Source organism: Erythrolamprus reginae, chromosome 13, assembly GCF_031021105.1.
Source record: "Erythrolamprus reginae isolate rEryReg1 chromosome 13, rEryReg1.hap1, whole genome shotgun sequence".
Taxonomy (NCBI): Eukaryota; Metazoa; Chordata; class Lepidosauria; order Squamata; family Dipsadidae; genus Erythrolamprus; species Erythrolamprus reginae.
In genome coordinates this window covers 5,946,851-5,964,262 of record NC_091962.1, presented here as the reverse complement: position 1 = coordinate 5,964,262, position 17,412 = coordinate 5,946,851, and the positions used below count along the sequence as shown (strand labels likewise).

The following is a 17,412-nucleotide window of genomic DNA, read 5'->3' as shown; positions in this document are numbered from 1 at the left end:
TTTAACATTTCAGTTAGATTAATAAAACACAATAAAATAAATATTTGAACAGATCTTTATTCAAATACAGTGGTACCTCTACCTACAAACGCCTCTACTTATGAACTTTTCTAGATAAGAACCAGGTGTTCAAGATTTTTTTTTGCCTCTTCTCAAGAACCATTTTCCACTTATAAACCCGAGCCTCCAAAACTGTAACCAGAAAAGGCGGGGAGAAGCCTCCGTGGGGCCTGTCTAGGAATCTCCAGGGAGGAAACAGGGCCGGAAAAGGCAGGGAGAAGCCTCCGTGGGGCCTCTCTAGGACTCTCCTGGGAGGAAAGAGGGCCGGAAAAGGCAGGGAGAAGCCTCCGTGGGGCCTGTCTTGGACTCTCCTGGGAGGAAACAGGGCCAGAAAAGGCAGGGAGAAGCCTCCGTTGGGCCTGTCTAGGAATTTCCTGGGAAGAAACAGGGCTGGAAAAGGCGGGGAGAAGCCTCTGTGGGACCTCTCTAGGAATCTCCAGGGAGGAAACAGGGCCGGAAAAGGCGGGGAGAAGCCTCCGTGGGGCCTCTCTAGGAATCTCCTGGGAAGAAACAGGGCCTCCACCCTCCCTATGGTTTTCCCAATCACACACGTTATTTGTTTTTACATTGAATCCAATGGGAAAAATTGCTTTTTTTTAACACACTTTTCTACTTAAGAACCTGGTCACGGAATGAATTAAGTTCTTAAGTAGAGGCACCACTGTACCAACTCTAAGCGTAGCATTGTTTATATTTCAAAAAAATCAGATATAATCCATCAGTTTACATCCAGTCACGATGCGATCTACATTTTGACATAGAACTGATTGAAGGAACAAGTTATTTCGAGGTGAAGAAGAAAAGTATTAGGGATAAAAAAGGGAGCAAGTCTTCCAATATTTGAGGGGCTGCCACAAAGAAGAGGGGTTTGACCCTCTTCTCCAAAGAACCTGAAGGCAGGGCAAGAAGAAGATGGAAATTAATCAAGTTTGGAAGCAACCTAGAACTAGAAATTTCCTGACAGAACCATTAACCAGCGGAAGCAATTGACACCGGAAGTTATGGGTGCTCCATCACTCGAGGTTTTCAAGAAGTGATTGGACAAACATTTGTCCAGGGTGCTTGAACAGGGGGTTGGTCTAGATAGAACAGTGGTCCCCAACGTTTTTTCCACCAGGGACCAGTTTCAGCAAGACAATTTTTCTATGGCCCGGTGGGGGCGGAAAGGGGTGTGGTTGGGGACGGGATTAAGCATGGGGGTGCTGGTCCTCCCCGCCCCTCTTTCCCGCCATCGCCCTGTGGGCCGGCAGAACCTGCCTCCCAAGCCCTCTTGCCCAGTGGGGGCTAAGCGCTGGAGACAGGGGGTCAGGCTGGCCCTCCTGCCTCCCCCCAGCCAAAAACGCAAAAGCGCCCCGCGGCAGAAGCCAAAAGAGGCTTGAGCCTCTCGGTCCTTCCCGCCCCTCTGTCCCGTCCATCGTCCTGTGGCTGGCAGAACCTGCCTCCCGAGGTCTCTTGCCCGGCGGGAGGCGAAGCGCTGGGGGGGGTGGCGGCATGAGGGCCGGCAGCTGCTGACTCCACGGACCGGTGCAACATGCCCCGCGGCCCGGTACTGGTCCACGGCCCAGTGGTTGGGGACCCCTGGTCTAGAAAACCTTCGTAATCCTTTCCAACCCTATTATTCTGTGTTCCATGAGTCACAACCCTCTACTGTCTCAGTCAATCATTATGCAAGAAGCAGACACACATCAATGTGTGCTAGTCAACGGAGTTTTGGGTTTTGGATCAGGAGTGCCTATAAGTGTTGCCGTGGCGTGTGCATGTGTGTGGGTGTGTGACAATCCTTCCATTTCTACCTCCACTGTTCCTCTCTTTCTCCACAAGGTGAGCGGTTGCCAAAGCCAGACAAGGGCAAGATGCGTTTCCACAAAATTGCCAACGTCAACAAGGCCCTGGACTTCATTTCCAGTAAGGGGGTCAAGTTGGTATCCATTGGAGCTGAGGGTGAGTAACTTTGGGAAGGGGGGGGTATTTTCAAGTTTAAGTTTCAAGTTTTATTGGATTTATATGCCGCCCCTCTCCGAAAACTCGGGGCGGCTAACAACAATCATGAACAATATACAGTGATCCCTCGATCATCGCGAGGGTTCCGTTCCAGGACCCCTCGCGAAGATCGATTTTTCGCGAAGTAGCGGTGCGGAAGTAAAAACACCATCTGCGCGTGCGCAGATGGTGTTTTTGCTTCCACTGCCGGCCGCCCTTCGCCCGCCCACCCCGTTGCTCGCGCCTGGGGTGGCGCGTTGCTGGGGAAAGCGCGCGCGCTTGGGGACTCCCTAGGTCCGCTCCCCAGCTGGGGAGCGGACCTAGGGAGTCCCCAAGCGCGCGCGCTTTCCCCAGCAACGCGCGCGGGGTGGGGACTCCCTCCCCAGCTGGGGAGCGGACCTAGGGAGTCCCCAAGCGCGCGCGCTTTCCCCAGCAACGCGCGCGGGGTGGGGACTCCCTCCCCAGCTGGGGAGCGGACCTAGGGAGTCCCCAAGCGCGCGCGCATTCCGCAGCAACGCGCGCGGGGTGGGGACTCCCTCCCCAGCTGGGGAGCGGACCTAGGGAGTCCCCAAGCGCGCGCGCATTCCGCAGCAACGCGCGCGGGGTGGGGACTCCCTCCCCAGCTGGGGAGCGGACCTAGGGAGTCCCCAAGCGCGCGCGCATTCCCCAGCAACGCGCGCGGGGTGGGGACTCCCTCCCCAGCTGGGGAGCGGACCTAGGGAGTCCCCAAGCGCGCGCGCATTCCGCAGCAACGCGCGCGGGGTGGGGACTCCCTCCCCAGCTGGGGAGCGGACCTAGGGAGTCCCCAAGCGCGCGCGCATTCCCCAGCAACGCGCGCGGGGTGGGGACTCCCTCCCCAGCTGGGGAGCGGACCTAGGGAGTCCCCAAGCGTGCGCGCATTCCCCAGCAACGCGCGCGGGGTGGGGACTCCCTCCCCAGCTGGGGAGCGGACCTAGGGAGTCCCCAAGCGCGCGCGCTTTCCCCAGCAACGCGCGCGGGGTGGGGACTCCCTCCCCAGCTGGGGAGCGGACCTAGGGAGTCCCCAAGCGCGCGCGCTTTCCCCAGCAATGCGCGCGCGCTGGGAAGCAGAGTTAGGGTGTCCCCAGGCTCGCGCGCACCGCCCGCCCGCCCACGCTGTTGCTGGCTCCGCTTCCCAGCTGGGAGGCGGAGGTGGGGTTTCCCGCGCGCGTGCCGCCCGCCCGCCCACGCCGTTGCTCGCGCCGATGCTGTCTTACCAGGGCAAGAGGGGGAAGACCCAGGGAAGCCTCTGCCCGGCGGGGAAACTCCACCATCACGCATGCGCAGATGGTGGAGTTTACTTCCGGGTTGAAAACTCGCGATATGGCGTTTCGCGAAACTCGAGATCGCGAAACTCGAGGGATCACTGTACAATAAAATCCAATACTAAAAGCAAATTAAAACCCCTTCTTTCTCTATCCTTTGGAAAAAAAGTGAGAAAAATCTTCTGGCACAAACCAAGTACAGGTAGCCCTCGACATAGGACCAAAATTTCTGTTGCTAAGTGAGGTGTTCATTCAGTGAGTTTTGCCCCGTTTTACGACCTTTCTTGTCCCTGTTGTTGCAGTGAATCATAGATGATAGGTTTAGTATTCAGGAAGATCGTAAAAGGGGGGGGGGGGTCACAGGGTAGACTGCGACTGTCATAAATATGAATCGGTTGTCAACCATTTTGATCACATGGTCATGGGGAGGGGGCTGCAAAGATGATATATTCCATGTTAGAAACACAGAAGATGTTAGAATCATAGAAGATGTAAAATAATGCACTTGGGGAAAAGGAATCCTCAATCTGAGTATTGCATTGGCAGTTCTGTGTTAGCAAAAACTTCAGAAGAGAAGGATTTAGGGGTAGTGATTTCTGACAGTCTCAAAATGGGTGAGCAGTGTGGTCGGGCGGTAGGAAAAGCAAGTAGGGTGCTTGGCTGCATAGCTAGAGGTATAACAAGCAGGAAGAGGGAGATTGTGAGACCACATTTGGAGTACTGTGTCCAGTTCTGGAGACCTCACCTACAAAAAGATATTGACAAAATTGAACGGGTCCAAAGACGGGCTACAAGAATGGAGGAATGTCTTAAGCCTAAAACGTATCAGGAAAGACTTCATGAACTCCATCTGTATAGTCTGGAGGACAGAAGGAAAAGGGGGGACATGATCGAAACATTTAAATATGTTAAAGGGTTAAATAAGGTTCAGGAGGGAAGCGTTTTTAATAGGAAAGTGAACACAAGAACAAGGGGACACAATCTGAAGTGAGTTGGGGGAAAGATCAAAAGCAACATGAGAAAATATTATTTCATTGAAAGTGTAGTAGATCCTTGGAACAAACTTCCAGCAGACGTGGTTGGTAAATCCACAGTCACTGAATTTAAACATGCCTGGGATAAACATAGATCCATTGTAAGATAAAATACAGGAAATAGAATAAGGGCAGCCTAGATGGACCAGGAGGTCTTTTTCTGCCGTCAGTCTTCTATGTTTCTATGTTTCTATGTTTGGTATGTGTGTGCTGTATTGTTTTAAATTATGGGGTTTTATATGTTTTTAATATTGGATTTGTTTCAATGTAATGTTGTTCTATTATTGTTGTGAGCCGCCCCGAGTCTTCGGAGAGGGGCGGCATACAAATCTAATAAATAATAATTATAATTATAATTATAATTATATATTATTATTATTATTATTATTATTATTATTATTATTATTATTGTTATTATTATTATGTACCTGGCTGCTCTCCGCTCTGCCTTTTCGATGTCCATCACTTTTTATGCTCCTCCCTTGCTTCTGTTCCAGAAATTGTGGACGGAAACCTGAAAATGACTCTGGGCATGATCTGGACAATCATTCTTCGATTCGCTATTCAGGACATCTCCGTGGAAGGTAAGCATGAAAGGCAAGAGGCCCTTGGATTGGACCCATTCCTCAAAACCTGTTTTCAAAGTATTTGTCTGGAGATGGAACTACTCCGCCGTTCATTCTCCAGCTTTCCTACATTTAATTCCCTTAAAGCGAAAAGGAATTGAGGTTTTCAGTAACAGATCTAGCAAGCCACTGCCAACAAGAGTAAGCAATGCTGGGTTTGATGGGCCAGTTTTGTTTCTTTTTTTAAAAAATGACTATATTTTATATAACCACTCTACTCAAATAATGCGATTTAGGTGTTGTAAATAAATAATCAACCAATAATCAACCAGTCTGCGGAGAGGGGCGGCATACAAATCCAATAATTAATAATAATAGTAACCAACATAAAGCAACAAACTTCCTTTCACAACAGAGATGTAGAACTTTGCATACAGAAGTTTGCTCATGTTCTAATGAGATAATGAGGATGGAGAACAGCCCTGCCCAACAAAGCAGGCTTAAACTTAGATCAGGGGTCTCCAAACTTGGCAACTTTAACACTCGTGGACTTCAACTCCCAGAATTGCTCAGCTAGCCAGAAGTCCACAAGTCTTAAAGTTGCCAAGTTTGGCCTTGCTTAGATGAAAAATTGAACATGCTTGGCCGAGGGCAGATTCCTGTGCTCAAGGCAAGGCTTAAACAAAAGAGGTTCCAGATTCAGCCATTCTGAGGAGGAAAGACTGATTCGAAACATCTGTCCTGATATAATAAATGCAAAGAGGCCTACTGAAAATGTAGATGTTCATATAGAAAATATATATATTGAAATGAAATGCAGTGATACCTCGTCTTACAAACGCCTCGACATACAAACTTTTCGAGATACAAACCCGGGGTTTAAGATTTTTTTGCCTCTTCTTACAAACTATTTTCACCTTACAAACCCACCGGCGCCGCTGGGATGCCCCGCCTCCGGACTTCTGTTGCCAGCGAAGCACCGGTTTTTGCTCCTGGGATTCCTCTGAGGCTCCCCTCCATGGGAAACCCCACCTCCGGACTTCCGTGTTTTTGTGATGCTGCAGGGGAATCCCAGCAGGGGAATCCCAGCAGTGTAAAAATGGGCGCTTCGCTGGCAACGGAAGTGGGGTTTCCCAGCGAGGGGCGCCTCAGTGAAATCGCAGCATCGCAAAAACACAGAGGTCCGGAGGTGGGGTTTTGAGGACTTCGGTGTTTTTGCGAAGCTGCTATTTCACTGATGCTCCCTTTGCTGGGAAACCCCACCTCCGGACTTCCATTGCCAGCGAAGCACTCATTTTTGCGATGCTTGGATTCCCCTGCTGGGATTCCCCTGCAGCATTGCAAAAACACAGAAGTCCGGAGGTGGGGTTTCCCATGGAGGGGAGCCTCAGGGGAATCCCAGCAGCACAAAAACGGGCGCTTCGGCTGGCAAAAGGGGTGAATTTGGGGCTTGCACGCATTAATCGCTTTTCCATTGATTCCTGTGGGAAACATTGTTTCGTCTTACAAACTTTTCACCGTAAGAACCTCATCCCGGAACCAATTAAGTTTGTAAGACAAGGTATCACTGTACTATAAAATATATTGTATGTATTCTGTCTTTGTTCAATTTGATTTTTGTCTTATTATTTTTTACTTTTATTTATTTGTCTTTTTTTTTTGTATTTGCATTTTTTAACGTTGGAAAATTAATTTAAAAAACTATTTTAAAAAAAGAACGAAAATGTAGAGTTTATGCCATGGGTGGCTCAAGCCTAAGGGGACTTCCTTGTCTTCTTTTCCAGAAACTTCGGCCAAGGAGGGGCTGCTGCTGTGGTGCCAAAGGAAGACGGCTCCCTACCGGAATGTCAACGTGCAGAACTTCCACATTAGGTACCCCAAAGATGTGGGCTTAGTGTTGCTGAATTAACCGAACAGAATTGGAAAGGGACCTTGGAGGTCTTCTAGTCCAACCCTGTGCTCAAGCATGTATGCCATTTCAGACCAATGACTGTCCAATCTCTTCTTAAAAACTTCCAGCATTGGAGCATTTGCAACTTCTGGTGGCAAGCTGTTCTATTGATTGTTATCATTGTCAGAGAAATTCCTCCTTGGTTCTAGGTTGCTTCTCTCCTTGATTAGTTGCCTTCAGGTGCTTTAGAGCAGTGATTTTCAACCTTTCTTGAGCCGCGGCACATTTTTTACATTTACGAAACCCTGGGGCACATTGAGCGGGGGGGGGGGTGGCCTGCTAAAAAAAGTTTGGACAAAAAAATTCTCTCTCTCTCTCTTCCTCCCTTTCGCTCTATTTCTCTCTCCCTCTTTCTCCCTCTTTCTTTCTCTCTCTCTCCATCCCTCTTTCTTTCTCTTCCTTCCTTCCTCTCTTTTTTGCTCTCTTTCTCTCTCCCTTCCTACCTCCATGTCTTTCTCTCTCTCTCCTTCCCTCCCTCTCTTTCTCTTTCTGTTGCTTTCTCTCTCTCTTGCTCTCTCTCTCTCTTGCTTTCTCTCTCTTGTTCTCTTTCTCGCTCGCTCACTCTTTCTCTCTCTTTCTTTCTTTCTTTCTCTTTCTTTCTTTCTCTCTTTCTCTCTCCCTCTTTCTCCATCTTTCTTTCTCTCTCTCTCCATCCCTCTTTCTTTCTCTTCCTTCCTTCCTCTCTTTTTTGCTCTCTTTCTCTCTCCCTTCCTCCCTCCCTCTGTCTTTCTCTCTCTCTCCTTCCCTCCCTCTCTTTCTCTTTCTGTTGCTTTCTCTCTCTCTTGCTCTCTCTCTTTCTCTCTTGCTTTTTCTTGTTTTCTTTCTCTCTCTGTCTCTTGCTTTCTCTCTCTTGTTCTCTTTCTCGCTCGCTCACTCTTTCTCTCTCTTGCTTTCTTTCTTTCTCTTGCTTTCTTTCTCTCTTGCTTTCTCTCTCTCTCTCTTCCTTTCTTTCTCTCTCTGAGCTTCGCGGCACACCTGACCATGTCTCACGGCACACTAGTGTGCCGCGGCACACTGGTTGAAAAACACTGCTTTAGAGAACAGGTTGACCCAAAAACACCTGGAGCCAAGACAAGAAGCAAGGCACGGAAACTAAATAAGGAAAGAATCAAGCTAGAACTAAGGTGGGCTTGCTCCTTGATTTTATTTTATTTATTTTATTTATTTTTATTTATTTATTTTGTCCAATACGAATTGAAAGTTAAAGAGAACAAAAACACGTAGTAGTAAATACCAGGGAAGGGATAGAAGAAGAGATATGAGAATAGAATACATCAATGAAGAATAGAGGAAAGGATATATGAATGGGAGAAAAAATATATAAAATATAGGAGAGACAATTGGACAGGGGACGGAAGGCACCCTAGTGCACTTATGCTCGCCCCTTGATTAGAACTAAGAACCAAGGCATTCACTAGCCCAGGGGTAGGCAAAATTGTCTCCTCTATGACATGTGGACTTCAACTCCCAGAATTCCTGAGCTAGCACGATTGGCTCAGGAATTCTGGGAGTTGAAGTCCACAAGTCATAGAAGAGCCCAGTTTGCCTACCCCTGCAGTAGCCCATCACATGGCAATCTTTTTCCCCCAGCGCTCACAATCAGAAAGTTCCTTTTGATGTTTAGTTGAACCTCCCTCTTTGTAATTTTAATCCAGAGCAGCGGTGGGTTGCTCTCGGTTTAGCCCGAATCAGCAGTGGCGGCGGGGGCGGAGGGAGGACTCTACCCACACACCCGGTTTGTGCAGAAGTGTCACGCACAAGTGAACCAGTAGCGACGGGATTTACAACCATTTATTGATCCAGAGGCTTAGGCCACCCTCCGAGGCAACAGAGAACACTGTAACATAAGTACATGCCTTCTTCTAACTTTTCAGTTATGCGAAGACTCGTATCATATCTCCCCTTAGTCACCTCCTCCGTAGGCCAGACCTTTCCAAAGTCTTCAACTGATCCCTCTACGACTTGGGTTCTGGACTTTTCATCCTCTTGATAGCCGTCTTCTGAACTTGCTCCAATTCGTCGTTGTCGTTTTTGAATGGCAAGCTCCAAAATTGGGCACGGTATTTCAAGGGAGGCCTTCCCAGAATGCAATAATGACCTTGTGCTCTTGAGAGCATTCGCCGTTTTAGCAACTGCGCCAGACTGCCAGCTCGGGTTTAATTCTATGGCTGACAATGAACGCCAACATATCTTAAGAACAAACCCAGTCTTTAAGCAGAATTATTCATGTAGCCCAGTCACCTATAGAGGTAGTCTTTGACTTATGACCAGCCAAAGTTCTGATGGACCTACCTGGGCTGGGCAGGTGATATTTACAACCTGGAAGTCAGGCGGTAGGGAAAGCAAGTAGGATGCTTGGCTGCATAGCTAGAGGTATAACAAGCAGGAAGAGGGAGATTATGATCCCGCTATATTATAGAGCGCTGGTGAGACCACATTTGGAATACTGTGTTCAGTTCTGGAGACCTCACCTACAAAAAGATATTGACAAAATTGAACGGGTCCAAAGACGGGCTACAAGAATGGTGGAAGGTCTTAAGCATAAAACGTATCAGGAAAGACTTCATGAACTCCATCTGTATAGTCTGGAGGACAGAAGGAAAAGGGGGGACCTGATCGAAACATTTAAATATATTAAAGGGTTAAATAAGGTCCAGGAGGGAAGTGTTTTTAATAGGAAAGTGAACACAAGAACAAGGGGACACAATCTGAAGTTAGTTGGGGGAAAGATCAAAAGCAACATGAGAAAATATTATTTTACTGAAAGAGTAGTAGATCCTTGGAACAAACTTCCAGCAGACGTGGTAGATAAATCCACAGTAACTGAATTTAAACATGCCTGGGATAAACATAGATCCATGCTAAGATAAAATACAGGAAATAGTATAAGGGCAGACTAGATGGACCATGAGGTCTTTTTCTGCCATCAGTCTTCTATGTTTCTATGTTTCTTTAATCCTTTGGCAACCAGGCCAATTTACAACCGTTTGCACATCCCACAATCACCTCGCTGCGTTTGTCGCTTAATGTTCTGTCTGGGTTCCCCCAGACGCCAACACCAACTAAAAAGAGTAGCCAGACACGCTGGTAAAAAGCAAAGTCATTTTATATCTTTGAAAACAAACACAGATAACAAAAACTGTTCTTACAAACTGGAATGCTGTGAAGCTTCACAGAAGAGTCACGACGGCCAGACAATACAACAGGCTTCTTGCTGGCACACACACCACTGTAGATAATAAAACCCACGCCTCCCCCAAGTTTTCAGCCTTCAAGGCCACAAGCCAGAATCAGAGACGCCAAGGATCGAAGCAAGGTCACAGGACTCCCAAAAGATAACTCTCCACAATACAGGAAGGGCGGGCCTGCCTTTTCAACCTTTCTGAGGAGAACCACACCCAAACCCAGCTGTTGCCTATTAGGGATGGAAATACCTGGCTAATTGTCCCCTTCGTTGTGCTGCCCTTCTCTGCCTCATATCTATGATGGCTTGTGCGTTCTCATCTAATGACTCCAGGCTACTCGCTGGGGAGAGCTCCCCCCTGGGGGTCTCAGGCTGTTCTCCCTCCTCCTCGTCCTGACATTCCTCTTCCCCGTCTGCCTGGTCTTCCTCCTCCTCCTGTTCCTCGTCCTCCCCCTCTGAGCATGGAGCCGGCAGAGTTCCAGCCGTTCCCTGAGGAGCCTCAGACTGAATCACAACACTTAACACCACAGAAAAGGTTGTAAATTCAGGTCAGTCACATGACCCAGCCGGCCTGCTTTACAGCAATCACAAGCTACAACCATGATGGGCAGGCTCCATCATAGTCATAACTCGAGAACTTCCCATGTCAAAGGGCTTGGTGGAATGCCATCATTTACAGAAAAGGGAAAAGACTTTAGAGAAAAACCACAAATAACAAATTACAAGAATGGTGGGGAAATAAATCATTAAGCTATTGTAACCGATTTGGAATAGAAACAACAGGGAGTCCTCGTTTTACGGCCACAATTGAGCCCAGACTTTTAAAATTATTATTTAACATACAAACATTTAAACATCATACAAAACGACATTAAACATTTACGATTTATATATATACAAAATTTATCTTTTACAATTCTATTTGCTATACCTTTTTCTTAACTTCCACCCAGTTGTATATTTTCTCCCACACTCTATAATAGTCCTTATTTTGTTGGTTTTGTATCTTGTATGTTAATTTGCTAAATTTGGCGCCGTCTAATATTTTTTTAATCACCATTTCTTCGTTTGGAGTCTTTTCTTGTTTCCATACTTGTGCATATGCTAATCTTGCGGCTGTGAGTAAGTGGTTTATTAAGTAGTACTTTTCTTTACTATGTTTGCCTCTGATTATGCCTAATAAATACATTTCCGGTTTTATCTCAAGTTTATAATCCAATATTTCTTCCATCCATGTCTGAATTTGGGGGAGCCCAGACTTTCTGTTGTTAAGCGAGACCTTTGTTGAGTGGGCTTTGCCCCGTTTTACAACCTTTCTTGCCGAAGTTGTTAAGCGAAATCAGCGCAGCTTTTAAAGTTAGTAAAACGCTTGTTAAATGAATCTGGCTTCCCTCTTGGCTTTGCTCGAGAGAAGGTCACAAAAGGGGGATCACATGACCCCGGGACACTTCAAATTTGGATCGTGCGACCCTAGGGATGCTGCAGTGGTTGTACGTGTGAAAAAACTCATAAGTCACTTTTTCCCCGTGCCGCGGTAATTTCGAACAGATACTAAATGAAAGATCGTAATTCGAGGACTATCTGTATGTGGAGGCCTCAGTTCAATGCATCCTATACTCACTCAATCTTCCTTCTCCCCCAATGTGCCCTCTGCCAGCTGGAAGGACGGCCTGGCCCTCTGCGCCCTGATCCATCGGCATCGTCCCGACCTCATTGACTACGCCAAGCTTAGAAAGGTGAGACCTCCTTGTAGACCTAATGTGGCTGTTTCCTTCTGACTCTTTTTTAAAAAAAATACAGTGATACCTCGTCTTACAAACGCCTCGTCATACAAACTTTTCGAGATACAAACCCAGGATTTAAGATTCTTTTGCCTCTTCTTACAAACTATTTTCACCTTACAAACCCACCGCCACCACTGTGATGCACCGGCTCCGGACTTCCATTGTCAGCGAAGCACCCATTTTTGCGCTGCTGGGATTCCCCTGAGCTCCCCTCCATGGGAAACACCACCCCTGGACTTCTGTGTTTTTGCGATGTTGCAGGGGAATCCCAGCAGCGCAAAAACGGGCACTTCGCTGGCAATGGAAGTCCGGAGGTGGGGTTTCCCAGCGAGGGGAGCCTCAGTGAAATCGCAGCATCGCAAAAACACAGAAGTCCGGAGGTGGGTTTTCTCATGGAGGGGAGCCTCAGGGGAATCCCAGCAGTGTAAAAACGGGTGCTTCGGCTGGCAAAAGGGGTGAATTTTGGAGTTGCACGCATTAATTGCTTTTCCACTGATTCCTATGGGAAATACTGTTTCGTCTTACAAACTTTTCACCTTAAGAACCTCGTCCCGGAACCAATTAAGTTTGTAAGACAAGGTATCACTGTATTTTTATTAAATTTCATAGACAAACATGACATACATAACATGCAACGCTTAGTGGAGCTACAGTCGCTCCGCTCAGAGTAGAAGTCATCTTTATATTTAAGCATTAAAACAAAATGGAAAGAAAAAATCTTGTCGTTGTTTAACACCGTCTATAAAATATTTTAAAATATCAATTATAAAGTGGTAAATAAGAGCACATCTAAAATATTTAGCAACATATGTAAAAATTTTAAAATTCAATCTGTATAGTCTGGAGGACAGAAGGAAAAAGGGGGACATGATCGAAACATTTAAATATGTTAAAGAATTAAATAAGTTTCAGGAGGGAAGTGTTTTTAATAGGAAAGTGAACACAAGAACAAGGGGGCACAATCTAAAGTTAGTTGGGGGAAAGATCAAAAGCAACATGAGAAAATATTATTTTACTGAAAGTAGTAGATCCTTGGGACAAACTTTCAGCAGACGTGGTTAGTAAATCCACAGCAACTGAATTTAAACCTGCCTGGGATAAACATAATATCCATCCTAAGATAAAATACAGGAATTAGTATAAGGGCAGACTAGATGGACCAGGAGGTCTTTTTCTGCCGTCAGTCTTCTATGTTTCTATGTTTCTATTCTAACTTAAATTGAGCTAAAATAAAAGGAAAAAAAAGGAAGGAAAAAAAAGACGAAAGAATAAGGGTAGAAGAAAAAAGGAGTTCACATTTATATTGTGAATAATCATCATCTACTACAATATAACTACTAAATGCTGATATATTTAAAGTAAAATAACAGTAAAATTATCTCTTTTTCTTTGTATCCCTTTGTATACCTTTTGCCAAACATCATAGAATTCTGATTCTTCTGGGTTATTTAACCTTCTCGTCATCGTATCAAGCTCAGCACATTCTAAAACCTTCTTGACTCTTAGAAACATAGAAACATAGAAGACTGACGGCAGAAAAAGACCTCATGGTCCATCTAGTCTGCCCTTATACTATTTCCTGTATTTTATCTTACAATGGATCTATGTTTATCCCAGGCATGTTTAAATTCAGTTACTGTGGATTTACCAACCACGTCTGCTGGAAGTTTGTTCCAAGGATCTACTACTCTTTCAGTGAAATAATATTTTCTCACGTTGCTTTTGATCTTTCCTCCAACTAACTTAAGACTAACTAACTAACTCTTAAGGCTGCTTCAAGGCAGCTTCTGGCCTCGTCCTCACCTCTCCCTAACATCCCCTCTAACCATCTTCCCATATACAGTGATACCTCGTCTTACAAACGCCTCGTCATACAAGCTTTTCGAGATACAGATTTTTTTGCCTCTTCTTACAAACTATTTTCACCCACCAAACCCACCGTCGCCACTGGGATGCCCCGCCTCCGGACTTCCAGTGCCAGCCAAAGCGCCCGTTTTTGTGCTGCTGGGATTCCCCTGAGGCTCCCCTCCATGGGAAACGCCCCCTGCGGACTTCCGTGTTCCGTGTTTTTGTGATGCTGCAACGGAAGTCCGGAGGTGGGGTTTCCAAGCGAGGGGAGCCTCAGGGGAATCCCAGCATCGCAAAAACACAGGTCCAGAGGTGGGGTTTCGAGGACTTCAATGTTTTTGCGATGCTGCAATTTCACTGATGCTCCCTTCCCTGGGAAACCCCACCTCCAGACTTCCGTTGCCAGCAAGCTTGTCTTTGCGATGCTGGGATTCCCCTGCAGCATCGCAAAAACACAGAAGTCCAGAGGTGGGGTTTCCCAGGGCACTTTGGCTGGCAAAAGGGGTGAATTTTGGGCTTGCACGCATTAATCGCTTTTCCATTGATTCCAATGGGAAACATTACTTCATCTTACAAACTTTTCATCTTAAGAACCTCGTCCCGGAACCAATTAAGTTTGTAAGACAACGTATCACTGTACGTGCCACAAAGATGGGTATTTAAAAAAAAAGGCAAAATGGCAGTCACGGCTGTATGATTGAAGCCCCGCTTCTCTGTCTATCCAATCAATGCATTTTTTTTTTTTTAGAAAAAGGCAGGCCTTTATTGATCTGATTCGATTTTGATTTGTTTGCCCCCTGGCTCACTTTGAGATGGCTCTGGGCGGCTTGCAACATTAAACGGTTGAGGGGCTTGGGCAGATTTTTGCAACTCACAGTGGTGTCACACCGTGATTAGAATGCAGTATTGCAGGCGAACTGCCCACTGCCAGCTGTTTGATCCTGGTCAGCTCAAGTCTTATGTGCTGTTGCTATTTATTTATTTATTTATTATTTATTTATTTATTAGATTTGTATGCCGCCCTTCTCCGTAGACTCGGGGCGGCTCACAACACAATAAAACAGTTCATGACAAATCTAATAATTTACAATTTAAAGTATTTAAAAAACCCCATTATTAAGCAAACATACATACAGACATACCATGCATAAAATTGTAAAGGCCTAGGGGGAAAGGGTATCTCAGTTCCACCATGCCTGACGACAGAGGTGGGTTTTAAGGAGCTTACGAAAGGAAAAGGAGGGTAGGGGCAGTTCTAATCTCTGGGGGGAGCTGGTTCCAGAGAGTCGGGGCCGCCACAGAGAAGGCTCTTCCCCTGGGGCCCGCCAGCCAACATTGTTTAGTCGACGGGACCCAGAGAAGGCCCACTCTGTGGGATCTAATCGGTCGCTGGGATTCATGCGGCAGAAGGCAGTCTGGGAGATATTCTGGTCCGATGCCATGAAGGGCTTCAACACTTTGAATTGTGACCGGAAATTGATCGGCAACCAATGCAGACTGCAGAGTGTTGGTGTAACATGCGCATACCTGGGGAAGCCCATGACTGCTCTCGCAGCTGCATTCTGCACGAATTGAAGTTTCCGAACACTCTTCAAAGGTAGCCCCATGTAGAGAGCGTTACAGTAGTCGAGCCTCGAGGTGATGAGGGCGTGAGTGACTGTGAGCAATGAGTCCCAGTCCAAATAGGGCCGCAACTGGTGCACCAGGTGAACCTAGGCGAACGCCCCCCTCGCCACAGCTGAAAGATGGTTCTCCAATGTGAGCTGTGGACCGAGGAGGACGCCCAAGTTGCGGACCCTCTCTGAGGGGGTCAATAATTCCCCCCCCCGGGTGATGGACGGACAGATGGGATTGCCCTTCCCTCCCTCCCTCTATCCTAGACAGCCCCCTTTTCTCACAGTTGAAACCTCCTATAGGATCACTCTGTCCATCTCTTCCCTAGGATGATCCCATTGGAAACCTCAATACAGCTTTCGAGGTGGCTGAGAAATATTTGGATATCCCCAAGATGCTGGACGCGGAAGGTAACGGAAACTCAACGTGGTTTAAAGATGTAGGATTGGACCGGAGCAGAGTAAGTTGTGGGTGCTCCTGTGGCTGGTGAACTTGTTCACCAGAGGGCAGGTGAAAAGAAACACACCTGGATTCCGGCTCATTTGCTGTGTAGAGTTATCGAACTTCTTTTCGGAGTATGTGCCGGACTGGCTGAAGGGCAAATCTTCTGAAAAGAAAATTCTTCTTGGTGTTCCGTTTCCCTCCATCTTCTTCTTTTCCTGGTTCCTCTCTGTAGATATTGTCAACACCCCCAAACCGGATGAGAAGGCCATCATGACCTACGTCTCTTGTTTCTATCATGCTTTTGCTGGTGCGGAGCAGGTAAAGTTTGTTTGTTTTCTTTAGACTTTATAGAAGGCAACTATGCCATCCACCTCGGTAGTCGACAAACTAGTCGACTGTAAAACAATTTATCTGCCTTGTATAAGGCCTGAGAACAAACGCACCAAATTCTTTGTGTGTCCAATCACACTTAGTCAATAAAGAATTCTATTCTGTTCTATTTTTGACAAATGTAGCTTTTCTTTTATATACACTGAGACCATATGCATCAGGCAGGGGGTTGGACTCGATGACCTAACGGTTCCTTTCAACTCTATTAATAAATAAAATAAATAAAATAAAAACAAATTCCTTGTGTGTCCAATCACACTTAGTCAATAAAGAATTATTGTTCTTTTTTAAAAAATATAATTTATTAGTTTTATAAAAGGGGAAGGGGGAGAAGGGAGTACATAATCGAAAAAGGGGGGGAGGGGAAGGACGAGTACAAATGTAACAAGTTTAAGGTGAGTTTACAAAGATTTACAGAGGTCAGTTGTATTCCTTAGTACAGTGTTCCCTCGATTTTCGCAGGGGATGCGTTCCGAGGCTGCCCGCGAAAGTTGATTTTCCGCGAAGTAGAGATGCGGAAGTAAATACACTATTTTTGGCTACGAACAGTGTCACAAGCCTTCCCTTAACGCTTTAAACCCCTAAACTGCAATTTCTCATTCCCTTAGCAACCATTTAGATTATGACTCACCATGTTTATTTATTAAAGTTTATTTAAAAAAATATTTATTAAAGGCGGACGAAAGTTTGGCAATGACGTATGACGTCATTGGGTGGGAAAAACCGTGGTATAGGGGGGGAAACCCGCAAAGTATTTTTTAATTAATATTTTTGAAAAACCGTGGTATAGCCGTTTCGCGAAGTTCGAACCCGCGAAAATCGAGGGACCACTGTATATACAGTGAACCCTCGAGTTTCGCGTCCTCGAGCATCGCGAAAGGGCTATTTCGCGAGTTTTCAACCCGGAAGTAAACTCCACCATCTGTGCATGCGTGCCTTTTTTCTATGGCCACGCATGCGTAGATGGTGGAGTTCCCCAGCTGGGAAGCTGGGCGGCTTCCCTGGGTCTTCCCCCTCTTGCCCCGGTAAGACCCCAGCGGCAGCGCGAGCAACGGCGTGGGCGGGCGGGCGGCACGCGCGGGGACACCCCAGCTCCGCTCCCCAGCTGGGAAGCGGCCCCAGCAACAGCGTGGGCGGGCGGGCGGTGCGCGCGCGCTTGCTTGGGGAAACCCCAGCTCCGCTCCCCAGCTGGGAAGCGGCCCCAGCAACGCGCGCGCGCTTGGGGAAACCCCAGCTCCACTCCCCAGCTGGGAAGCGGCCCCAGCAACAGAGTG

General features: G+C 46.8%; 1 protein-coding gene across 1 annotated transcript in view; it reads left to right on the top strand.

The window, feature by feature from the left end:
• ACTN3 (actinin alpha 3) overlaps positions 1-17,412 on the top strand; it is a 93,657-nt gene that overhangs the window by 41,753 nt on the left and 34,492 nt on the right. The window contains exons 4-9 of the mRNA XM_070766776.1: positions 1,882-2,001; positions 4,855-4,941; positions 6,708-6,795; positions 11,716-11,794; positions 15,633-15,714; positions 15,981-16,066. Of these exons, the coding sequence (XP_070622877.1) occupies positions 1,882-2,001; positions 4,855-4,941; positions 6,708-6,795; positions 11,716-11,794; positions 15,633-15,714; positions 15,981-16,066 (542 nt within the window). The remainder of the gene's footprint in view (positions 1-1,881; positions 2,002-4,854; positions 4,942-6,707; positions 6,796-11,715; positions 11,795-15,632; positions 15,715-15,980; positions 16,067-17,412) is intronic.